At 43.9% G+C, this 26,404-nt stretch overlaps 1 protein-coding gene across 3 annotated transcripts in view; it reads left to right on the forward strand.

The window, feature by feature from the left end:
- The window catches only part of PRKCD (protein kinase C delta), a 54,795-nt gene that overhangs the window by 12,293 nt on the left and 16,098 nt on the right, over nt 1–26,404 (forward strand). For 2 of the 3 annotated variants that reach the window (XM_069967169.1, XM_069967170.1), the window contains exons 2-4: nt 19,969–20,091; nt 24,286–24,485; nt 24,617–24,677. In XM_069967169.1, the coding sequence (XP_069823270.1) occupies nt 19,977–20,091; nt 24,286–24,485; nt 24,617–24,677 (376 nt within the window). In that variant the 5' untranslated portion in view covers nt 19,969–19,976. Of the gene's footprint in view, nt 1–19,968; nt 20,092–24,285; nt 24,486–24,616; nt 24,678–25,547; nt 25,641–26,404 lie in introns of those variants that run through there. The other variant, XM_069967171.1, reaches the window with a different exon arrangement.

Raw genomic sequence — 26,404 nt, forward strand, 5'->3', positions numbered from 1 at the left:
ACATGGGTATGCCGGCTGTCAACATGCCAGCCATGTAAACAAAGCAGGCATGGAGGACATTGGATGGCACAGCGATTACTTATATAAATCTCATCATATAAATGTTTAGATGAATCTGCCTCCTTTTTCCAAACGTATTAAAAAAAGCTGAGCTGTGATTGGTCGCCACGGGCAGCGAGGTCAGTTGTGTTTATGATTTTTAACTGTCAAGCTTTGTTTTTAGTAATAATGATGTTTATGAGGGTGTTGTCATAGTAGAGCCAGGATTGTGAGTGTGCTCTGCTGGGGTCACATGTTCATTGAGTGACTTACCTCCTTAGGCCATGTTCACACGACGTATGTGTTGTAGAAATCACAGCTGTTTTAATTTACAACAACAGCCCTGATTTATACAAAACACACGTTGTATGTGAATGAATGGAATCCCGTCTGGAGTGTATACACATAGTATACACTGCGGCCGTGATTCATCTGGCCGCAGGAAAAACTAAAGTGTCGGTTTTCTGCGGCCGCTATTCATTGAATAGTGGCCGCATAGAACATGTCAGTGCATCTGAATCTGATGCATCCGAATTCACATCAAGATCATCCGGCCGGTACTGCAGTACCATCCAGGATGATCTTCAGTAACACCGGACGTTCTGTGATCTAGCCGGATCACAGAACGGCCGGTGTTATACTTATGCCCCTATTCCACAGGTCGTTTAGAGGAGCAAACAAGCGCTCTCAGCGCTCATTTGCTCCTCGTTCCCCGCTCGCTGCCGCCGCTATTCGACGCGGCTGCAGCGTGCGGGTAAGTGCGGGAGGGGTGGCGGGGAGCTGCGGGGGGGCTGCCCGGGGGATCGCTGATCGTCCGGGCAGCCCATAGGATATAGCAGCATCTGCTGCCGATGCTCCTATTCAACAGAGCGACGGCAGCAGATCGCTGCTATATCAGTCGCTTGTTTTTCAACATGTTGAAAAACAAGCGACTGCAAAGATCATCCGACATGAACGATGTCGGCTGATCGTTGCACTCTATTCCACCGGACGATTATCGGCCGAATACGAACGATAATCGTTCCGTGGAATAGGGCCTTTAGTGTGAACATAGCCTAAGGCCTCGTGCACATACTCTCTGCAGCACAGGACACATTTACCCCGGTGCATAAACCCTTAGGGCCCTATTCCACCAGACGATTATCGTTAAATCGTTCAAATCTAAACGATAATCGTTCGGTTGAAATGCAGTTAACGATTATCGACCGAACGAGAAATCGTTCATCGCTTTATAAGACCTGGACCTATTTTTATCGTTGCTCGTTCGCAAAACGTTCGCATTGAATAAGACATCGTTCAGTCGTTCGCAATAGATACGAACGCAATAGCGAATAAATAGCGAAGAAAAACGATCGCAATTACGATCATAAGTAACGATTATCGTTCCATGGAAATGAGAACGTTTTCAGGTCTTTCGCAATAGCGGTCGTTTGAGATTGTTAATCGTTAACGATTATGCAAACGATAATCGTCCGGTGGAATAGGGCCCTTAGGGTGCTAACACACACGACCGATGCGCAGCAGATCAGCAGCAGATTTGATGGTGCACATTTGATGCTGTGTTCAGTTATTTACATCAAATCTGCTGCGTATCCGCAGCAGAAAATTTACTGTGATACAGTGTGTGTGAAGCTACCCTAAAGGTGCCCATATGCCTTACAGTTGCCTTAAAGTTGGCCAGACAGGTAATTTAGGCTGACCCTCTAAGATGTTTGGTGGTCTCGCCACACTCCACTGACAGATGATGACATTGGGGAGGAGACTAATGCCCCTATTCCACGAGTCGTTTGGAGGAGCAAACGAGCGCTATTAGCGCTCGTTTGCTCCTCGTTCCCCACTCGCTGCCGCCGCTATTCATCGCGGCTGCAGCGAGCGGGTGAGTGCGGGAGGGGCTGCTCGGAGGATCGCTGATCGTCCGGGCAGCCCGTAGGATATAGCAGCATCTACTGCCGACGCTCCTATTCAACGGAGCGACGGCAGCAGATCGCTGCTATATCAGTCGCTTGTTTTTCAACATGTTGAAAAACAAGCGACTGCAACGATCAGCCGACATGAACGATATCGGCTGATCGTTGCACTCTATTCCACGGGACGAATATCGTTCGTAGCGGCCGATATCGGCCGAATACGAACGATATTGCTCCTTTAAACGACCCGTGGAATAGGGGCTTAAGACATGATAGATTTCTGCTGCCTGACCCTGTTGTTCTCAGAGGAACAAGCCAGTGCCAGAGCTGTTTAGTGGCATTGCACTAGATACACATAAATGACCATCATTTTTCTGAGGAAGTTTTTGTAGTGTAATCATTGATACCCCCCCCTTGTCTTTCCCCTCTGCTATCCCCCTTCCCCCCCCTTTTCGTCTCCAGATCTTGTCTGATAAGATTTTCTTATGCCCCTATTCCACGAGTCGTTTGGAGGAGCAAACGAGCGCTATTAGCGCTCGTTTGCTCCTCGTTCCCCGCTCGCTGCCGCCGCTATTCATCGCGGCTGCAACGAGCGGGTGAGTGCGGGAGGGGCTGCTCGGAGGATCGCTGATCGTCCAGGCAGCCCATAGGATATAGCAGCATCTGCTGCCGACGCTCCTATTCAATGGAGCGACGGCAGCAGATCGCTGCTATATCAGTCGCTTGTTTTTCAACATGTTGAAAAACAAGCGACTGCAACGATCAGCCGACATGAACGATGTCGGCTGATCGTTGCACTCTATTCCACAAGACGATTATCGTCCGTAGCGGCCGAATACGAACGATATTGCTCCTTTAAACGACCCGTGGAATAGGGGCTTTAGAATGACCTTTTAAAATTTTATTAGTTTTCTTTTCAGCTTCTGAACGACCTCTCAGCAATCCGACTCCTGAACTTCCTGCTCTCTTCCGTTTACTGAAGTTTGTTTGACTTTCAGCGAGCGAGTGAGGACTTGAAGTGTCTGCCGTGCTCCGTCCTTCTCTTTCGCTGCGTGTAACAAGTTGCCTTCTGGTTTAACCAGTTTCACCTCTATTCTTCACATTGTTAGTGGGTGGGTGTAACAGCTGGGATTTTGTTACAGCATCGTATCTATACTGGCACACTGTTCTCTATGCAATATAACCTTCTTGTTACTGATCAGGCTTTGTTTGTATGTGATGTCATTAATATGTGCCTGTGATGTCATTAATATATGCCTGTATCGGCTGTGATTCACAGCTGGCACCGGCTCTATACTCCCTGCCTGACATCTACTGTATCCGCTTTAGGGAAGGGATTTAAAAAAAAGGATTTGTCTGTGGACATTTTATTTTTTTTTTTATTTATTTTTTTTTTAAGTATCTCTGGTCCTGCAAAAATGAAGAAAGAAAAAAAACATACTTACCTGCCCCAAATTTTTCCCTGCTTCAGAAAGATGTGACAACCCTCGAGGACTGACTGCTCAACCAATCACTGGCTGAGGCGGATCATTGCTTTGATCAGTCATTGGCTCAGCAGTCACTTTCTGCATGGTCAGCACTTCATTGGAAGCCATTGGAATAGCAGCAGGGAATGGAGGGGGGAGGCGAGTATGCTTATTTTACAGCACCATACAACCCTTCAAGTTTGCATAAATGTGTAAATTTTAAGTTTGTGCCGAAAGTTTGGGTTTACACAAACCCGAACAATTAACATATAAATCCTGGTGCCTGGAGAATGTGAATGCAGCCCAAGAACTGCCTGGAAGCCTATGGCTAATGATTTCCCCATGTAAGAGGCCTGCATCCTGAGTATTGCCTGGAAGCCATAATAGTAACAGCAGACTGCTCCTCCTGCCATGAAATAACATTCTTCCATTCTCTCTGCCAGATTAATCAGTTATTCATTATAGCTCTTCTTAGGTCCAACACTTGGACTTTAGCTTCTTAAAACCCTGAAGACTTATTTTTTTTTTCCTCATGCACACCTTTTATTTGCATGTATGAGCTGATTGTTCTGTAAGATAAAGCAACAAGTGATAAGAGTCAAGAAGAGTCCTAAAGAGACAGTAAATGGCTGATATAATATGGGGATTTGATGCATTGTGGGTAAAATGTGTAATATGCATTTCATGGCGGAGATGTAGGCAGATTTACGAATATGAGGTGGCACTTCGGATGTAGAAAATGCAGTCCAGTCTGCTGCCATCATGTTATAGAGCAGGAGGAGATGAGTAGACTAATATATAGTTTAGTGGGAAAAGTTCCAGGATAACTTTATAAATCTCTGCTCATTCTAGTCTAATGGTTCTTTTACACTGAACGATTTATCGTTCGAATTTGCACGATAACGATCGAATTCGAACGATAATCGTACGTGTAAACGCAGCGAACGATCAAACGGCGAGCGAGAAATCGTTCATTTTGATCTTTCAACATGTTCTCAAATTATCGTCGGTCGTTCGCAAAACATTCGCAGATCTTTCCGTGTAAACATTCTTTCAACGATTTCACCTTTGCGTGAGATAGGCTTAAGAGATCGCAAAACGATCGCATAACGATTTTTCCGTACGATGTATCGTTCCGTCTAAACGCTGATCATCATAAAAAAACAATCGTTCATTCAAAATCGTTAATCGTGCGATCGGGCAATTTTGAATTATCACTCCGTGTAAAAGTACCATAAGTAGTCAAGTGGACGGTCCTTTTCAATGATCAACAGTTATCTGTATATAAGGTTATAAGTTTAAAGCGAATGTCCTATCAGGTATACCTGATGGATCGGCGACGGCACGGGGATGCTGATAGTGGTGCTTTTTTCAAACCACCTTCCAGTTCCCGTGCATGGCGCTGGTGTTTTCTCAAGCATCAGCCCACCCCAGAGCACATGGGGCAGGCCCTTCGGCTTGCAGTGTGACGATCTCCCCTCCCCTCTGTGACACGGCTACATTAGAATCAATGGAACAGCATCACAGAGGGGGGGAGGTTTTGTCACACTGGGGGCAGGCGGGCCCGCTCCATGCCATGCCGGTGCTTGTGAAAAGAACTGCGCCGTGCTCGAGAAAAGAACGGCGCCGTGCACAGGAACCGAAATGCTGTTAAAAAAAAAGGCGCCAATGCCATAAGGTAAAAATACCAAAGCGATTTACCTGATGGTGCAATCACGTTAAATATAAGTGTTAATCACCAAGTAGGACCGCCCACTTGACTAGATAGCCCAGAATCACCAGAGATATACATAAATGACATGTTATCCTGGAACTTATCTCACATAACTATATATCACTGTGCTCAGATCCTCCTACCCCTAACCTGATACGTATAGATTGAAGGAATTTTTTAATGTGAAAGGTTCCTTTATATTTTAGAGGCCTTATAGGACTTACAGTATGGTTTCTACACAGTAGTCATTCATGACTATCCACCAGAAAAAACATCAAAAGAAAAAAAAAATCAGCTAAGGTCCTTACAGGGTAGGAAGAAGACAGCTGGAAAGGATTCATGGTGTCATCTGACATCCTGGATTTATAAGCCTCCTAATGTGAAATCCCGATACGAATTTCATCTCTGACAATGATCCAGAAGTCCTGTAACTCGTATAAAACAGGAAATCCCTGAAAACCGTTCCAAATAGCATGGTGAACTTCTGACATGTCAGTCTAGGCAGTTCAGGGTAAAATCTGGCGCTTCGTGTTCCTGCCAGTATTAGTTGACTGCTCTATGCCTGCAATCACCTGGCATCATCTCTGCAACATATTCTGTATTTAGGCCGTGGTCACACGCGGCAGCAACAGAGAGGCAGGTACTGCACGACACTGGTCAGCACAGCACTAAACCCTGGGCAGCACAAAGCAATGACCGCCAGTCCTACTAGAGATTGGAGTATTACAGTTTTCACTTATGGGGTTAATCTGCAGTTCTTTCAGGTAGTCCTGTCAGTAGAATTTCTTATATTTGGTTCTCCTGGAGATTAGTATTGCTAACCTATGCTTAGGATACAACTGAAATGTACACAGCTGTACCTGGTAAGCAATAAAGAAGCTGATATGTGGAGCCGCCAGGTGGATGTCTGACACTCGTCAATCGAATATCATTGTAAAGGGGTTGTTCAAGGGCAACTTTTTTTATTATTATTATTAAGAAAGAAGCCTAGGTGCTGCAAAAATAAAAAAATAAAGCATACTCACTGTACCCCGCCAATGACTCCCAGCCCCAAGAGCTGCCTCAGATGACGTGTTGCCCCTGCAAGTATTTGTGCACTTAGCCAATCCCTAAAGTGCCTAGTGATTGGGTGATGGGACAATTCCTGCAGGCTCAGCATAAATTATGTGGAAAGGATCAGGGACCAAAGACCGTTAGAGCGGCAGAGGATCAGGGTAAGAGTATGTACACTTTTTTTTTTTTTTTTTGGTAGCATCAGGGTTCTGTTAGAATAATCCCTGGACAATCCTTCTGAAGGCTCAGAAAATCCCTTTTATTCTTACCCAATATAGCCCCCATTGTCTGCCATTTACACCTGATCCCATACAGTAGTCTGCGATTCCATTTTCATGCTCTCAGCGGAGACCAGCCGCCTGACCATTAGTACATAGTGTGTCAGAAATCAGAAAACCCTTTCCATTAATAGAAGATAAGGGGAAGAAAGAAGCAAGTTGTTAAGATTATAAAAGCCAAAGTGTTTTTTTATTTTTTATCCTTCTGTACTTTTTAGAACTGTACATAAAATATCTCTCAGGCCGTCCTGATTCTGCCTTGTTCTTAGAGATAACCTCTATCCAGTATCATAGATAGCACCAGTACGCAGGCTGACATCATGGTTTCTCTGAGTCATCTACAACACTTTCTCATCTCTCCCAGATGTCGTAGACCTGGTCCCGTTTACTTGTGAAATAATTTACTTTACAGCTTCCGGCTTTGTGTCCAAGTATATCCTTGGAGGACAATCCAGGAAGGAAAGTCTCAGCTAATTGCCTTCTACATGGAAGGAGAGGAAACTGGGCTGACTGTAACACACGCTCCATGTATACAAACTGGGAGACCAGATGCCAGTCTAGTACTGTCTGCAATAAAAGAGTTGTGTGTCACAAGTGTTCCTAAATTAGACTTTTTATAGCATTAAGACAGCAGGGGGTTCTCTGAGAGGACTTGGCGGTTTTTGCAACTCTCACACAATGACTACACATGGTAACCACTTCTTTTTTGATTGGTAGAGACAGACCCCTAGTGTCTCATTGTACTGGCATCTTATAAATGGTTACTAGGTGGCGGTAAAGGGTCTGTATACACCCAACAACTGTGTTCATTGAGAAGGTTACCAATTATCACAGTTCTAGACCAGGAACGTGACTTCTCACTTAAGCTATTAGCCCCCAAAAAGGAAGATCAATAGGATTCTCTATTCCAATAATTCTCAAACTTTTTGTTCCCAGGCCTTACTAGGTGATCCATGTTCTTGCTGGGGTCTCTCTAACAAACACAGACTACACAGCGCCAGATACCACCATGTAGTACACATAATATCCCATAGCAGCGCCAAATCAGCACCATAGTGCAGAAATAAATACTGCTCCACCTGTATAACCCAAAACCACACTGCATAAATACACACTGCTCCACCTGTATAACCCAGCACCGCACTGCACCACATTACTTACTGCTCCTTCAGTATGACCCAACAACACGCTACACAATAATACATACTGCTTTTCCTTTGTACCCAGACCCACACTGCACAAATAAATACTGCTCCACCTCTATAACCCAAATCACACTGCAATAATACATACTGCTCCACCTGTAAACTAGTACCACATTGCAGTCCCCATAACTCATCCCTCTACTTTCCTGGCAGTTTTTGTGCTGATAGGAGCCCACATACATGCACACAGCAGCACTGGCTTCCTTCATTGCCACCATTCTACCTGTGACAACTACTTTCTCCTCTCCTTGCCCCCCTTCCCACACAGACCACTTATACTTTACCCTGAGGAGGTTCTTCAGCAGCTCCCTTGCTCTACTTCTGTTATACTGTTAAGAACCTGGGACATTATGGCCATGCTGGGTTGTCTTCATCAGTGGTGTCCCTGCTGTATGCTGATGTTTGGCACAGGCAAGGGACCCTGCACCTCCCAGTTTGAGAAACACTGGTCTATTCCATTGTGTGCCCTGATCCTGTAAGACAAATGGATCTTGTTTAGTGGTAGATCATATAAGTTGTTTAGTGTAATCTATAATACAGAGTTTGGGTTTGCCCTGTGACTCCATTTATAATGGAAGCTGCAACTCTGTGCTGGGTATGTTGGTTTGCAGGCAACACTAGCAATCAATGGATTCCATTGACTTATAGCTGGGGCTGTTGGATTCCTGGTATCATTTTGATAAACAATGACAAAAAAAAAACAATGCAAAGGGCTTTCTTAACAGATAAATACAGCTGCTTTCTTGCAAAAACAGCGCCACCCCTATCCACAGGTTATGTGTGGTATTACAATTCGGCTCCATTCGACTGATCTGCAAAACCCGCACCCAAAGTGAGGACATAGGAGTTGCTGTATCTACCCCTTTTAAGTCTTTTTACGGCTGACTACATCTTGAAATACAAAACCCTATAAGCTTGGGTCAAGAGGTTTTCTTTATGCATCTTTGTGCTCAACTCCAGTATGTGAATGCATTTTAAGACTATGTTCACACGTAGTACGAGACCGGCCGGTCTCAGAAAAGATCATCTGGGCGCCGCTGAGTTCTGATGTGGGTGCATCAGTGCGCGCCCGCATCAGAACTCCCCACTGCACACTATGGAGCGTGCGGGTTGAGCCGCTCACTCCATAGTGTGCACTGACAGGGTCTTCTGCGGCCGCAGAAAACTGACATATCAGTTTTCTACGGCGCCGATAGGGATCCCGGACGGAGTGTATACCCTGTATATACACTCTGGCCAGGATTCCCTTGGCTTGTACCACAACGTAGGTTTCGTACCAATCACAGCCGTTGCAATAATGGCCTTGGTTAGTACGGAACTTGAGTTGTATGAACATGGCCTAATAGCTTAGTGTGTTTTCATTTTTTATTTTTTTGTTTTATTTTTTTTTTTACTGTGAATATACGTAAATGAAAAAAAATCTTTTACCTTTGGCAGAATAAACAACGCGTAGTTAGTATTTGAGTCATCGGAAAGATATTTTACGCGCTGCAGGGAGTCAGTATTTGGTCTTGGGAACAGCAATGTTACATAAATGTGTAAGGGCTAGAACCCTTCACTTGTATGCAGTGTTTGCTTTCTCCTGTAGAGTGCGCATAAAGAGCGGTCGTCCCTCCTGTATACATGTAGTGAGTGTTTGTTTCTATACGTGTATAAGTGTAAGTTCAAGTATATAGACCTCAGTCATGGTCGGTCTGCTGCACCTTTATATCCTTGAGGTTTTGACTATTGAAGGCTATTGAAGGCTATGTACATTTTAACGTGTGTGTGTGTGTGGGGGGGGTTCCTATATGTTAGTGGTTGCTTTAAAGGGGGTTTTCATGCCAAACTTTTTTCTTTCAAATCAACTGGTGCCAGAGATTTGTAATTTAACTTCTATAAAAAAAAAAGGCTTCCAGTACTTATCAACTGCTGTATGTCCTGCAGGAAGTGGTGTATTCTTTCCAGTCTGACACAGTGCTCTCTGCTGCCACCCCTGTCTGTGAAAGGAACTGTCCGGAGCAGTAACAAATCCCCCATAGAAAACCTCTCCTGTTGGGGGAGTGGCCTGCAGCCAGAGGAGACAGACACATTCTGCTTGAGCTCCTGTCTGACCCTGCTTATAACAGCAACTAAGACCCTCTTTCTATATCTCTGGCTTATCTCTCCGGGCATTTTACATCGGTGACCACCTAGAGCAGGTCCTGGCACCATGCATCGCTGATTATCACAACCACAGAGGATACAGAAAGTAATATGGCATCCCCATGTGAGGAAACAAGATGGCGCCGGCCCAGACAGGAAGAAGCTGCCTGCAGAGACTGACAGAGTTCTTCCTGATATCCGTCCTAAACGAGCGCTACCTGACACTGGTAAGAGCCTGCTCACACAACATGTCTCTGAACTCCTGGGATCACAGACAGGGGCTCCCTCATGCAGCACCCCACACACAGGGACGGACTGTATCCTTCCTACTTCTGGCATGAAGCCAGCTCCTGCCTCTCAGCCTGTCCTGCCGACACCCGACCCTCTCCTTACACTAAGGGTACTATTACACCAAGCAATTTTCCGACGACTAACGATTAACGATAAACGATCTTAAACGACCGCTAAAGCAAACGACCCGAAATCGTTCGCCCAAGTACACGAAACGATCGTTATTTATGATCGTTCTTGCGGTCGTTTAGTCGTCGATATTGCGTACGTTTCAGCTGTGAATTCTTATTCCACCAAACGATATGCGAACGATCAAACGATAAAAATAGGTCCGGATCCTATTAAACGATCAACGATTTCTTGTTGGTCGTTTAATCGTTGCTGCTATTACACGAAATGATTATCGTTCAAATCCGAACGATTTAACAATTTTTCGAACGATAATCGTTCCGTGTAATACCACCCTTAGTGCCAGACACTATTGCTAAAGCTACCACTCTCTCCCCTGCAGCTCCTGTGTTCATAAGCAGTGCTGAACAGCTCAGCTCTGGCAACTCATGCTCACTGCCCCATTCTAACACACAGGATCACCTTCCATCTGCTGCTGCTACCTGGCAAAATATCTGGTCTGCATCATCAACTATAGCAGCAGCGTTCATGTCTAAGTGCGTTCCTATGGAGTTTGACATGCTACAGACTCCTGATTCACCACTGACCAGCTCCTCACTCAGGAACATACTATTATCTTTCAGAGACTCTCTCCTTTGCAGCATAGACCAGATTTTTCAGTCTTTCAGCTTATCTATCAGAGCGGTGGAGGACAGAGTCCTACTTACAGAAACAAAAATGGGAGAGCTGGTCTCCTCGAATAACTTGTTATCAGATACATGCAGGAGACTGGAGGAGGAGATGCACCAGTTGAAAAACAGAACCATGATCTTGGAGGACCAGCTTAGACGCAACAATTTGAAAATAAGAGGAATTCCGGAGTCTATTCCATCAGCGGACTTGTCTTCCTATATTCAAAAGTTTATCAAAACAGTCTTACCCAAATGTGCCAATAAAGAAATGATTGTGGATTGGGCCCGAAGGGTCCCCAGACCCAGACATCTACCTATGGACACTCCGAGAGACGCAATCGTACGCGTTCATTTTCTTCATGATAAATCGGCATTCTTGGACGCTACTAGAAAGGCAGAGAGTTTACCAGACGAATACCAGCGGATATCAGTGTTCTCAGATTTATCTCCAGGAACTTTACAGCGGCGCAAGTCCTTTTCCGCTCTCACAAAAATGCTAAGAGACAACCATGTCTTATACAAGTGGCGATCTCCCACTCATCTCATTGTATTTAAAGGGGACGTTGCCTACAGGATCTCAAGCACGGAGGAAGGGATGCAACTATGGAACTCCTGGCAATCTAACAACGGTCAATATTAGGCATTATCGGACGGGAGGTTGCCTTCTACACCTTGGTGTTCTATACCTCCTTATTGAACTCTGGCATTGGCCGGACTATATGCCCCACCCATTCTGCGTGACTAATATTTATTAGTACAACACGCTGTTCTTTCTTCTATGTATATATTAGAATCGTGTGTGTAGTTACCTATTTCTGCATAGCTCGTATAGAAGCTTATTTTTGTGATAAGAGACAGAACGCTATCATCTCACAATATCTATAGTTGTATATAAGCAGCCATGCATATGCTTTTTCTTTGGTCTGCTCTATGTTTAATTACACCCAGCTTTTGAGGCCATATTTCTTAAGCAGCCATAACAGCATTATACTGGAGTAATAGCGCTCACTTGTTTTACACCTTACCACACCTTAATGATCGTCTGCTTGCATTATCACACCTTACATTTCTACTTATAATCTTATACTTATCTGTGTTCTTGTTACACGCACAACGAAATTTAGTTATGTCATTTAAAACGACTGACCGTGGTGGTCAGTTACCTACCTGCTTATTATTAGCTACCTATATAGCATAATTCCTACTGAAACCTGCTATTTCTACCTTGCAATTATATACATATAGCATGTCTCTGTAGTGTGTACCTGCGATATTCTCTGCTTTACTGTGTCTATTGTAACATTTTCCTGTTCTTTGTTGGATATCTATGTTGCACTGCTTAATGGTGTACAACTGTCTCTAAAAATATGTTAAAAAATCCAATAAATATATTGAAACAGAAAACCTCTCCTGTTCTCCAGTCTAGAAAGTAAACCATTTCCTGCAGGACATACAGCAGCTGATCCTAAATGTACAGACAGCAGAGATAACGGAGAGTTTCCAGAAGCAATGTGCTGTCTTATCAATGTCAGATGCAGCAGGACAGCCAGCTAGGTGAAGTAGTATTCACAGACCTTACAACAACAAAATTGTAGGTCTTTTTTTTTTATTTTATTATTATTATTATTATTATTATTATTATTATTATTATTATTATAATTTTTTTCTAAAGACAAATTAGAAAGCGGTTATTTTAGCATTTAGGAAGTGGATGGATTATAAAATTGGTGCAGAGAGTGCAGTAACGGGGACTTTTTGGAGCATTGTTCTTGCTGTCATTCACAAATAAGAAAATCGATCACTTCTAGTGACCCTGTAAGGGGTATTCCAGCCTCAACAAGTGATTCTTGTGTAAAAGAAAATGTCCTTGTGTGAATTGTATTTATGTAGTATAATTATGTGTGTGTGTGGTTTGGTTATAGTAGAATACTAAAAAATAGACATAAGGGGAGATTTATCAAACATGGTGTAAAGTGAAACTGGCTCAGTTGCCCCTAGCAACCAATCAGATTCCACCATTAATTCCTCACAGACTCTTTGGAAAATGAAAGGTGGAATCTGATTGGTTGCTAGGGGCAACTGAGCCAGTGTCACTTTACACCATGTTTGATAAATCTTCCCCATGGTGTTTTTGTGTGTGTGTTTTTTTTTTTATGGGGCTTTTTACACATTCTAAAGGTAGACACATCAGTCCAGTAAACAATATTGCTGTTGTAAAAGCATCAGATAAGTGTCATGTAGAGCCAGTGAGCTGTCGGCTACAATGCTGTGCAATATAATAGTCAGAGATACATAATATATCAGATGAGACATCCAGAGGCTAAACATTCTAATAGCATAATAGCGAGATTATAGATTGTCACTGTCTACACCCTTGGTAAAGCGTGAACTGAGGTCTTAAAGGGAATGTGTCATCAGAAAATCACCTATTGTTTAAATCAAGAATGTTTGTTTTGTTTTTTTAAGAATCCCCCCCCCCCCCCCCTAATTTTTAATTTTATTTTACTCTTTGTCCTAAAAAGCTGAGACTTCTTATTGACTTCCTAGCAGAGTGCTTCACCTTTATCATAGAAAACCTCTCCTGCTCTGGACAGTTCCTGACATGGACAGGGGTGGCAGCAGGGAGCACTCTGTCAGACTGAAAAGAATACACCACTTCCTGCAGAACATACAGCAGCTGAAAAGTACTGGAAGACTGGATTTTTTTTTTTTAAATAGCTGTAAATTACAAATCTACATAACTTAAAAAGAAAAGAAAAAAAACTTTATGGTGGAATTTATACACTTAGAAGATGTGCTACGGACCGGAATCTTGGGACCTGTGAATGCCCCCTTAAAGGACAACTCCGGCGGGACCCCCCCAAAAAAAAAAAAAACACAGACACCATACACACCATCCCTCCGGTGACGATCGCCACTCCATTCGCCCGCCATCCGCCTTACCGTCACCTGCGTCCGCCGTCCAGCGCTGTCTCCTTCTTCCGGGTCCATGAGAGAGAAAAGGCTGCCAGCGCGCTTGCGCACCGGCAGCCTTTTCATTGGCTGGAGCGCATCACATGGCTTCCAGCAAGCTCAGCCAATCAAGGCTGAGCAAGCTGGAAGCCATGTGATGCGCTCCAGCCAATGAAAAGGCTGCCGGTGCGCAAGTGCGCTGGCAGCCTTTTCTCTCCCATTCACTCTCAATGAAGACGCCGAGGAGGAAGAAGACCCGGACCGCCCCCAGCTCTGACATCACCCGACACCAGAGAAGAGGACCGTGACGACCGTAATAGGTAATGTATATATTCTTTAACTTCCGGGGTGGGGGGTCGGGGGTCGGAAAGTGGGGGAAGGGGGCCAGACCGGGTATTTAACCACATTACAAAGTTATATAACTTTGTAATGTGTGTTAAATAAGCCAAAAAAAATTTTCGCCGGAGTTGTCCTTTAAGGAGCTGAGGCTTATCGACAGCATGACCCCCTACAGCACTCGATTAGTACTAAAGCCCCTATTACACGGGACGATGCGTAGAGCAAACATGAGTCGACCTGTCAGGTCAATGTTCACTTGCCCCACGTTCCCCCACCCGCTGCCGGCACTATTGCACATGCCAACAGCGAGTGAGGAGGAGTAGCTGAGGGGGGGGGGAGGACTTTGCGCAGGATTGTCTGATCGTCCGGGCAGCCTATAGGAGACAGCGGCGGTCTGATGCCGTCACTCCTATTGCTCGAAGCGACGACAGTGGATCGTTAACAGGCTGATTGTTGCCATTTCAGCCTGTTAAAAGACAACGGTCAGCCGACATTGTGATAGTTGTCTTCTAATACACGAAACGATTATCGTCCGTTACGAAATATGGCCACTAATCGCTTCGTGTAATAGGGCCTTTATAACCTCAGTGCAGCAGATCATAGCCGATGCCGTTCTGTATACTGTACAGCACTGTCCTTGGACACCTGACATCCATAAGCAAACATGGCCGCGCCCTCCTTTCTTGCATCGTCTTTTCTTGTCTGTCAGTCTTGGATTCTCCTAGAGCACCTTGAGACATATTTCTGTAAGAAATTGAGCAAATACTTTGAAATATTCTTCAGAGTTACCTCAGGGCAGAACTGTACAGACAAGAAAATGGCACTAATGCTGGAAAGTATTCTCTCACACACAACATATCGTTTCCTCAGCAGCTCCATAGTGTTCAAGTGCTTTACTGATTCTCCATTTACTCAGGGGACAAAGGACTCTCGTAGTCAGTGGAGGTCCCCCACTGATCAGATACTTTATCCTGTGGATAGATCTATAATCTGGGGATATCCCCTGTAAGGTGCATGATGAACATTCGTGCAGATCTTGACCTTGTCTTGTAGGTGAGATCACATTCCCCAGTGTTATCTAGTAGTGATAACACAATTGTGGAAATCCCAACGCCCCGGTCATGTGCTGACACGTCACACACGCACGGCTTGTATCTTATTCCGGAGTCTTCTACATTCTTCCTGGTTGACATGAAGTATGTTCTAAATGCTGGTTTGACATGTAAGTCGTACGTGACTCCATTGTGGATAATATGCGACCAGGACCTTATGTATGAGCTACATTCCTCTACCTAGACTTTTTTTTTTTTTTAAATACATTTTTGCTAACATGTAGTTCATTCTTTTCTTAAGGCCCTATTCCACGGAATGATTATCGGCCGCTACGGACGATAATCGTCCCGTGGAATAGAGTGCAACGATCTGCTGCCGTTGCTCCGTTGAATAGGAGCGTCTGCAGCAGATGCTGCTATATCCTATGGGCTGCCCGAACGATCAGCGATCACCCGGGCAGCCCCCCCGTAGCTCCCCGCCGCCCCTCCTGCACTTACCCACTCGCTGCTGCTGCGTTGAATAGCGGTGGCAGCGAGCGGGGAACAAGGAGCAAACGAGCGCTGACAGCGCTCGTTTGCTCCTCTATGACGACCCGTGGAATAGGGCCATTACTCTCCATTGATCGCCAGGGAGAATAACTGAGCGCTTTTCAGCGTATTGCTGTACCCGTCTCATCGCAGGAGTTGGGCCTGATAGACTTACTACAAGACAGTGAAAGCAGATAGCCAGCGGGAGAAGCACTCAGCCAAGCACTTCTCCCAGCTGATTCTAGTGGTCTGCGAGGGTCTAAACACCCAAACCCAAATCAGTCAATACTTTTGACATGTGATAAAGACCCAGTTGGGTTGAAACATTGCTTACATGCATTTGGATATGCGATAAAGGCTTTGCTCTATTTTGGGCATTGTTAGATTTCCTTAAAGGGGTAGTGCGGCGCTAAACAATTATTCACTAAATAACACACATTACAAAGTTATACAACTGTGCTCAGCCAATCGCGGCTGAGCAGCTGATGACGCGGCAGAGGGCGGCCGGCACGAGAGACGGTCGGAGCGGTTCGGCCGTCCGCCCCGAAGATTACATAATTGTCACAAGATGGCGGACGGAGGTCGACACGAATCATGGGGGGTATAGAGCACTACACTTCCGGGGTGGGGGGGGAACACGGGGAAGGTGGCCATTCACTAACATAACATACATTACAAAGCTGTATAACTTTGTAATGTGTGTTATTTAGTGAATAATTGTTTAGTGCCGCACTACTCCTTTAAAGTGTACCGGTTGTGTTGTTGTTTTTTTTTTTTTTTTTTTTTGCAGAAATCAGTAGTTTAAGTGATTAAAAAACAACAACTCTGTAATAGGTTTTATTAGGCCTCTTTCTGTACTCAAAAAACGGTTTCCCAGCCTCCCCCCCCTCACTTCTTATCTGTTCATTATCAGGCAAATCTGTCTTTATTATAGAGAAGCAAGTGAAGACGGGTTCTGCTGTGTCCATTATATCTTATGGAGTGGGGAGAGGCAGAGGGCGATGAGTGAGCAGGAAGAAGAGACATGAAAGTCAGCTGTTTTGTATCTAGGAACTTGGCGAGAGAGCATTGCAGGGTGTTGTGCTGTGCAGGACTAATATTTCTCTCCTCCGTGCTCACTCACTACTCTGGACCCCTCCCCTCTCAATAGTGCATAATGGACACAGAAATCCTGCTTCTTCTGAAGTGAGGGGGGAGCTAGGAAAACAGCTTTTTCAGTACAGAAGGAAACTCTTGCTAAATAAAACCTAATATAGAGTTTCTTAAAATCGCTTGTACTATTGATATTTATTTATTTCTGAAAAATTACATTGAAATGACAGTTACACTTATAATGTGATAAAGACACGTCACACGTTTGCTGCAACAAATCTGCATCAAGATCCACGTGTAACACAGACTCCATAGTGATTATTACTGGTCCTCAATGCTGACTTGCATTTTAGATTTAGTTAAAGTGATTATGTTGGAAAATAATAAAAACTCATACTCCCCTTCCAGATCCTCCGCTCCTCACATTCTAATGCATCCTGGGTCTCATGACTATTGCAGCCAGTGATTTTTTTATATCTTAATTTAATTTATTGTTGTTGTTGTTATTATTATTATTATTATTATTATTATTATTATTATTATTATTTATATCATGTGTTATAATATTTTCAGCTGTTTTAGCAGTGCTAATATTTTTAAGGTTACTATGCTCAGTCCAAGATATAAGTAAGATTACATGTGTCCCTGAATGTACACTCCACATCATAGTGAAGACCAACCCAGAAAGCAAATATTGGCCATTGCTCACCATCTGTGATATCTACTGGCTGGAAAAGTGATTTAACCTTATAGTAAACCTGCGACAACAAAGACTATAACAAAACCAACCGTGAGGTGACAAGCCGGGCGGCCTGGGTGGGGGTGGGGGGTCTGAGAGTATGGGAGGGGTTCACTTTTCACCTTACATAGTAACTCTACCGGAAATGTAAGACTGAATCCAGGAATTTTCTACGAAATCCATGGAAATTCTGGTGCGAGTACTTCTGCTAAATTAACTCTTTGCAGTACAGAACATTTAGTATCTTAAACCAAACCTGCATGATGAGGATTTGCAAATCTGTAGATTTTAACGGAATGCCAGGCGGAATTTTCCTGATACCGGTGGATTTAGAAAATTCCATCTACTTCTGATTGCTGCAGGTTTGTCGTATCTACACTGAAAATCCACCTGGTGTCCATCTGTGCGTGAATCCTAAAGTCAAGACATGTGCCCCACTCTGTTCTTATTCAATAACTACAAGCAGAGATCCTGTAAACCAGGACAAATTGATGCAGAAAGGATATAAGAAAATCATTTATATCAGATGAATGGGGCCAAGATGAAGAAAAAAAAGACACTACTAAATACCCTTAACAATGTGTTGCTGGCTATAAGCAGTCTCTGGGTTAGTGTCCCTTTAAATGCGGTGCACGCTCTGCAGGTACTTGGCAATGAATGACACGTCTACACTTCTGCTTAGAGTTGCATTGCAATGTAATGCACCATTCAGGGTTTTTCTTTGTGGATCCTGCTGTTTCTGCATCTCTGGTATCTTGTTTGAGAAATCCCTATGTGACACCAATACTGCTGCGCTGGTTTACCTATCCGCAATCAACAATATATCTCTACTGCCACCTGCTGGGGGAAGCCTGTATCCAGCTAGAGCTAAGCTGTCAGCTGGGGGCAGTAAAGACCCATTTAGCTGGTAATCTTGTTAAAGTGATCTTCTAATGTGTCATGGATACTGTACATGGGAGGAGATGATTTACATTGGCTGAGCCTGGTATTGCAGCGTAGTCCTATTACACTGATCAGAGGGGTCCTGGACGTCAAACCCATCTGCTCTTACATAAACCACCAAGAAAGTTGCTCCATTTGTTTCCAGTTTTTCCTAAATATTCTCTCCTCCCATTTTGAGTGGTCAGTAACATAGTAAGGGATTGTTTACACGTCAGTAATTTCTGTCCGTATTTGAGCAAAGACTACGGACCTATTCATTTCTATGGCTTGATTTACATTTCTGTAGGTGTTACGGGGTCCTTGCTGGGACTGTGATCCGTGCCGCAAACAATACTGAAGGGCTCTAGTACAGAACACGGTTGTGGCATGGATCACCATTCACCTAGGAATAGGTCCCAAAAAATTGCAGAGGCTACGGATGTTCATCCATAGTGCTGTCTGTAACTGGGGGGTCCATGGCTACGGACGTCATGGTGTTGGTCATATGTGTCAACCATGGATATTCTGAATCTCCTCAATCTATCTAGAATAAGATAAGACGCAGTCTGTGGTTATTCGTGCGCTGTGTGGAAAGCGAGTCTAGACTTGGTCAGGATACTTGCTCGATTGCAGTTCTTGCTCTTATGCTAAATTTGAGTCACTGACCCTGTTTGTTCCTTCTGCTTTTTGGCCACTTTACATTTCTAGTCTGGACGGTCAGGGTTGTGAAGGACGGTTCAACATAGTATTTAGTTTTGTACATGTGCCGCATACTAAAAGCCCATGGATGCCATTCTAGTTTAGGCAGAAGAGATGTTGCCCCCACTGACTAGAGTAGTGGACACAGGTTACCGAGAAGAAAATCCTGTAGATCACATTGATTTCTCTGCACCCAAAGCGGAAGTCAATGGAAAAACTGATCAAAATAGATGCACACAAATGCATCAGGTTTTTTCAGCAGTTTAAAATAAATTTTAAAAGAAACTGATAGGAAAAACGTAGCAACGTAGAAAAACGACATTGGTTGCACACATCTCCCCGTGTTGTCTATAGGGAATGTACCATCACAGTTGTGTGCCGCAGTTGTGAGCGATAGATCTATACCTGCCTCCATGATGTGATCAGGATCGGCCCCCGGTGTTGTAGATGCTTACGGGGCTTTTACTGTTCTGTTTATGTAGCCGTAATATAAACAATGAGCATCTTTCTTCCTGAAGATGTAATGCAGGCGCGCGCCGATCCATTAGGAATCTGTCCAGAGTAAACCTCCTCTCATCCACTGTCACTCACCTGATGCACCTCTGGTCACAGGAGACAACACTTCTGCCAAGAAATGTGCGAACGTCTTCCTGTGTCTGCAAGAAGGAGGAAAACAATCAGAAAATGGCAGCTCCAGCTATTAATAGGCAGGCTGTTTCCCTTGAGAACCATTTGACCTTCAGTGAATTTTGTGTGTTTTCTTCTGTAGGGTGCACCATGGCTCCATTCCTGCGGATTGCCTTCAACTCATATGAGTTGGGACCTACGCCAGGACTGCCTGAACAATGCCAGCCATTCTGTGCCGTGAAGGTGAAGGAATCCCTCACTACAGGTAAGATGAGAAGAGACTTGTCGCTCACGTGATTTAACACCTAGGATGCCAGTCTCTCTTGTGTTTGGCACTATGCCAGGCTGCCTGGGTGGGTTCCCAGGGCTATTTTCAACACCTTTTAGGTCTGTGCCTTGTGCCGGGAGCTGTGATTTATCAGCCCACTCATGGCAGGCGTTCCCTAATAAAAGAGCTGAGGTACCGGGACTAATCCGTAGCACCCCTTTACCCCATAAGGATAACTGAGCAGTAATGTAATGGATTTGCTCTTAATCTCTGTGTATGGACTCTTTATGTATAATATATGCTGATCAACAATAACGTTAACATAGGAAATTTCTCTTATATAAGTTTAAACCAACTTTGCACCCAACTTTGATACAGCCAAAGACCATAGGCTGCATCAACCTTCTTCAGCCACTAATAACCAATTGCTACATCATCTCTAAAGACCCAATCTAAGAAATCACAAATGACTGGGTGCATTACCTATCTGGGGAAAAAATGGCACCAAGATGCTTTATGGGAGATGACAAACCAGAAGAAGCAGTGTGATTCTCCATGCAATGTTCTGCTAGAAGAACCTTCATGTGAATGTTACATTTTGCATGTATGACCTACCTGAACATTGACCAGACCAAGTCTGTAACTGCAATATTTCCTAATGGCAGTGCCAGCATTTTGCCATCCACCAACATAGTCCTGGTCCTCAAACTATTCCTGAAAAAATGTAGCAACGTGGTGACTTGTCCTCCACATTCCCCAGATCTCCATCCAATGGAGCACCTGTGGGATGTGCTGGAGAAACCAGTCATGTCATAAGTCACAACGTACAGGACATACGGAATCTGCCACTAAAGTCCGATACCACAGGACACCATCACAGGTCTCGTGGAGTCTGATTGTTTTGGTAGCAGAAGGGGAATCTATAATATTAAGCATGTGTTTTTATTTTATGACCAATGTTGATGAAGTATATTAACCAATGTGTGTACATGATGCTTGTACTGTTAACCCTATGCCGCCACTGACTACTTGGTTCATTGCATTGTACTAAAACAGTTTTTTATTTATGGCCATTTTTTCTCTAATGTGAACATTGTGAGCAGTGAGTTTTTGCTGTTATATGGTGGTATGTTCTACATCAGGGGTGTCAAACTTAAATACACAGTGGGCCAAAATGTAAAAATTGGACAAAGTCAAGGGCCAACCTTGATATTTACTGAACATGTGTACACAGCGTTCCTGGCACTGGCAGAGCAGCGTACGTCTCTCCCAGTAGTGCCCCATGTAGTTGTCAGCCCTTCCAATAATCCCCCATATGGTAGTCACCCCTCCCAAGTATTGCCCTACATAGTAGTCACATGCTCCACATAGTAGTCTGACCCCTCAGTAGTGCCCCACATAGTAATTAATCCCCCCCACCACCACCACCAGTGCTCCCACAAGCGGCAATAGCCTTTCTGGAGCTCTCCTCGGTCACAACTGGTGCAGGAAAGGAGTGTGATGATGCGGAGTGCTATAACGACCTCGGTATAATGACTTGTCCCGAGCGACCTTTTGTTTAATAGAAGACAGCGTCACGTCACATCATCACACTCACTCCCTGTGCCGGGTACGTTCTTGGAGGTCGCAGGCCTAAAACTGCCTTTGCCCTAGAAGATTACAATATGGAAGACCTGAGTGGCTGCCGATCCCCCTATATTATAATCCACTGCAACGGCCTTTAGAAATTCAATTGATAACCTCAGCAGGCCTGTTTTAGATGATTGCTGCGCCCGTTCCCGAGGACTGAACAGGACAGGTTTGTTTACAGGCAGAGTTATATCTGGATATTATATGACATGGCCAGGACAGAAGACATATGCGAGATACAACAAGTTATGAATAGTCGCCTCTCTCCTGAAGAGAACAAGAGATTAGTGTAAAAAACTGATCAATACTTTTATAGAGATCGATATTAATATAAGGAGGAATGAGACTGCACAGGACAGCGGCACGCATCACTGGGATTTATACATGAGATGGGTTTTTGCAATGAACAAATTGAATAATGGCAAAGAAATCAGTAAAATCTCCATTTTCTGAGCTTACCCATCAAATGATGCAGCTGTACTAACTTTACTAACAGATGGTCCAACTTGGACAAGCTTAGCTCAGTCTCACTTACTATAAAGCAGACCGTTTAAAAAAAAAAATATTTTCTTCCATTTTTTTTTTTTTATTGGTTGCTTATCAATATCTGATTGGTCTGACCTTCAGTGCTGCCCCCCGCCCCCAGCAGTTGAATGAGCACCATAGCCCCTTCAGCCAGCTGATCTGTGGCAGTGCTTGGAGTCGGACCCTCACCAATTGGATATTCATGGCCTATTATAAAGGTCCTTTTAAGGGCTGATTATCGGTCAGGAGCGTTGCAAGGAACCCTCCTGCAGCAGGTAATCGGTCCACATAAAACGCCCGATCCTTAGCTGATCATTTGTTTCGAATTCAAAATTTCGATAAAGGGGAACTCCATATTACTTGGCAGTACATACTTAACCATTGCGGCTGTGATCTGACATCTTGTTCTTCCGGCTCTCCCATCCAGTTGCTGTGTCTTCAGGCCCTGCCTCCTAGAGAATGAAGACACAGCTGCCTGACGGGAGAGCCGGAAGAACAGGATGCCAGATTACAGAAGCAATGGTATGTTCTGCTGTGTGATATGGAAACTGAAAAAAAATTCATATTCATTTAAAAGCACCCTTAAGCCCCTATTACATGGGGCGATGAGAAGGAGCAAGCAAGCGCCGATCTGTCAGTGCTCGCTTGCTCCTCGTTCCCCGCTCGCTGACGACGCTATTAATCATGTCGGCAGCGAGCGTGTTAAAGGCGGGGGGGGGGGGGGGGGGCTTGCTGCCCGGGTGATCGCTAGATTGGCCGGGTAGCCCATAGAAGATAGGGGCGGTCTGCTGCGGCCACTCCTATTACGCAAAGCGACGGCAGGGGATCGCTTCTATCCTGGTCGTTTATTTTTCAACATGTTGAAAGTCGACTTTGTGCATGTCAGCTGATCGCTGTCTTGTATTACACAAGACCCTTATCGACCGATAATCGCTTAGTGTAATAGGGCCTTTAGACTGGCCAATTGGGGCAAGATTAAAAGAATAGTGAACTAGTTGTTTGTACTACATGATGTGACCAGGCCACATGAATAATAACTTATGCAGCCCAAAAGACGCCAATCACAGGTTGTATATTGGGAATGTGTGCTCATTTACCCCATAATTTGCTTGTGTAAAAGGGCCTCAAACGCATACTCTGGTGAAAATCTTTTTCTTTCAAATCAACTAGTGTTAGAAAGTGATATAGATTTGTAATTTACTTCTAATAAAAAAATCTCCAGTCTCCCAGTACTTATCAGCTGCTGTATGTCCTTCAGGAAGTAGTGTAATCTTTCCAGTCTGACACAGTGCTCTCTGCTGCCACCTCTGTCCGAGACAGGAACTGTCCAGAACAGTAACATGTCCCCATAGAAAACATCTCCTGCTCTGAACGTTTCTTGACATGGACAGAGGTGGCAGCAGAGAGCACAGTGTCAGACTGAAAAGAGACCACCACTTCATGCTGGATATACAGCAGCTGTTAAGTATTGGAAGACTTAAGATTTTTAAATAGAAGTAAATTACAAATCTATACAACCTTATGAAACCAGTTGATTTGGAAGAAAAAGATTTTCACCGGAGTAACCCTTTAAGTATAGGTGATCAATAAAAAGTCCTGGAAAACCTTCCCATTAAAGGGGTTATCCAGCCCTACAAAAACATGGCCAGTTTCTTCCAAGACAGCACCACTCTTGTCTCCAGTTCAGGTGCGGTTTTCAATTAAGCTCCATTCACTTTAATGGAATGGAGTTACAAAACCTGCACCCGAACTGGAGACAAGAGTGGTGCTGTCTCTGGAAGAAAGTGGCCATGTTTTTGTAGCTCTGGATAACCCCTTTAAACTTGTTGGGAAGCAGTCTGTGTGCTCTGAGTGTCTAGGAGATTTTCAGTGTTCAGAGGGGGAGTTGCTGGGGAAATCACAGAAGTTGCAGATATGTAAAGCTATGGGTGACCATTTAATAATATAAAAATGTTTTTCAGGGGAGTACCCCTTTAATTTGCTGTTTCTCCCCCCTCTTTCCAAAATCTATAACCTGCTTAACCTTTTATATTACAGAGAGGGGAAAGACGCTCGTCCAGAAGAAACCAACAATGTATCCAGACTGGAAGTCTTCATTTGACGCTCATATCTTCGAGGGTCGGGTCATTCAGATAGTGCTGATGAAGGCGGCCGAGGACCCCCTCTCCGAGGCGACAGTCGGGGTGTCTGTGCTCGCAGAGCGCTGCAAGAAGGGAAATGGAAAGTCCGAGTTCTGGGTAAGTCAGAAAATAGTATGAAGGCTTTGTCACCTTTGCCACATCATAGACTTGTTTGAGTTTCTATGATCTTTTTTTTTTTTTTTTTTTTTTTTTCAGTTTTGTTTTGAGCATTTTCTCTTGTTTTGCAGTTGGATCTGCAGCCCCAGGGCAAGGTGCTGATGTCTGTGCAGTACTTCCTAGAGGACACAGGTATGTCACGCTAAGCACATGCTATAGTATGTGAGCAGAGAGTCTGTGTGCTGGTTATCTCTCATAGGAAATGAGAGCAAAGTGTTCTCTCAGCAGAGGATCTCACACCTCGCATGTGACTGGGCTACTGGTGTGAAGCTGATAGAGGACACTGCGTGTGTTCTGCTGTAACCCCTTCATAGCCAGAGCTTTGCTATGCACTCTCTATAGCAGGGGTAGGGAATTTTGGCTCTCCAGCTGTTGCAAAACTACAAATCCCAGGCTGTCCAGGTGTTATGGGAGTTGTAGTTTTGCAACAGCTGGAAAGCCAAGGTTCCCTACCAATGGTCTTTAGGCCTCTGTCTTTCATTGTAGCCCAAAAAAGATAAAACGTACCACTACATTTTTGCGAACATCATTTTAAAAAATTGGACCGCAATGTACACTTTTTCCAATGTAAGACTATGGAAATCTGATTTTACTGTATGGCATACAGCAGCAGATGTTTTCACCATCCTTCAGCTGTACGTTTTTTCCCTTTCAAGTGCATATGGTAATTTGAAGCAAAAACCCAATGTGAACCGGGCCTAAGCTGACTAGTAGGGACCAAACTATATAGGTTTCTGATTAAGGATCCCCGTATTTTTAGGAGGCAGTGCACGGCAGAATGGCAATTTAATCCCTGCGCTGAGGGAGAGGCCACTATTAATAGTATATGGTTTGTGCATTTTCTTTAGTAAATGTAGTGAATACAGGAGATAAATATAGTCTGTGCATCTTTACTTCTTTATTCCCTTTAAGCATTTCCCCTAATACTCCCTCCCCCTCTAAGTGCTGCCTCCTCCCTCATACACTGAGTTTCACAGTTACACAGAGCAGGTCCTCAGTCCGTGTTGTGCTCACGGTGAGGACGGTACTGGGATAGGTGCGGAGGCGTCGGCCTTTCGCTTGGTGTGCATGGGACCATGTCTGCAGGACAGAGGGGTCAGTGAGCTACCTGCCTGCACCTTATTACTCTGCACTAAACCTTATATGTGTGACAGCTTGGAAGTGACAGTGGTTTGTGTGGTTTGTCTCTCATTGCTTATACTACATTGCATGTATATTATATTTATGTATGTGTGTATATATGTATGTATATATATATATATATATCTCACATTCTATGTCTATTATGTCTATTGCATCCTATATATATTGTATTTGAGTGTTGCATTCTGTGTATTGCATTTTTGTATATTGCATACAACAGTATGTATATTTTATATTTATGTATATGGCATTCCGTGTCTATTTGTGTATTGCATTATATATAATATATATATATATATATATATATATATATATATATATATATATATATATATATATATATAGCATTCTGTGTGTATTATATTTATGTATATTGCATTTAGTTGTCCATTCCTGAATTTTTCATTCATAGGAACACTTTTTTTTTTTTCCCATTAGGCAGATGGAATTTTTTTTTTTTTTTTGTGCTCCTTCAGTATCTGTGGTATTTTGCTACAGCCTAGCTCCATACTAAGGCACTTCAGGCGTGACTGCAGTTATTGGCATCAATGTCCTATACACAATCATCCTTGCAACGTGCTGTAACCTGAGAGTCTGTATTCTTTCCTGGATTTTTATTTTTTTTTTTTAACCCAAGAAAGAAAGTATTAATACAGGGTTAAAGGGGTTGTCCAGTGAAAATCTTTTTATTTCAAATCAACCGGTTTCAGAAAGTT

Source organism: Dendropsophus ebraccatus, chromosome 4, assembly GCF_027789765.1.
Source record: "Dendropsophus ebraccatus isolate aDenEbr1 chromosome 4, aDenEbr1.pat, whole genome shotgun sequence".
NCBI lineage: Eukaryota > Metazoa > Chordata > Amphibia > Anura > Hylidae > Dendropsophus > Dendropsophus ebraccatus.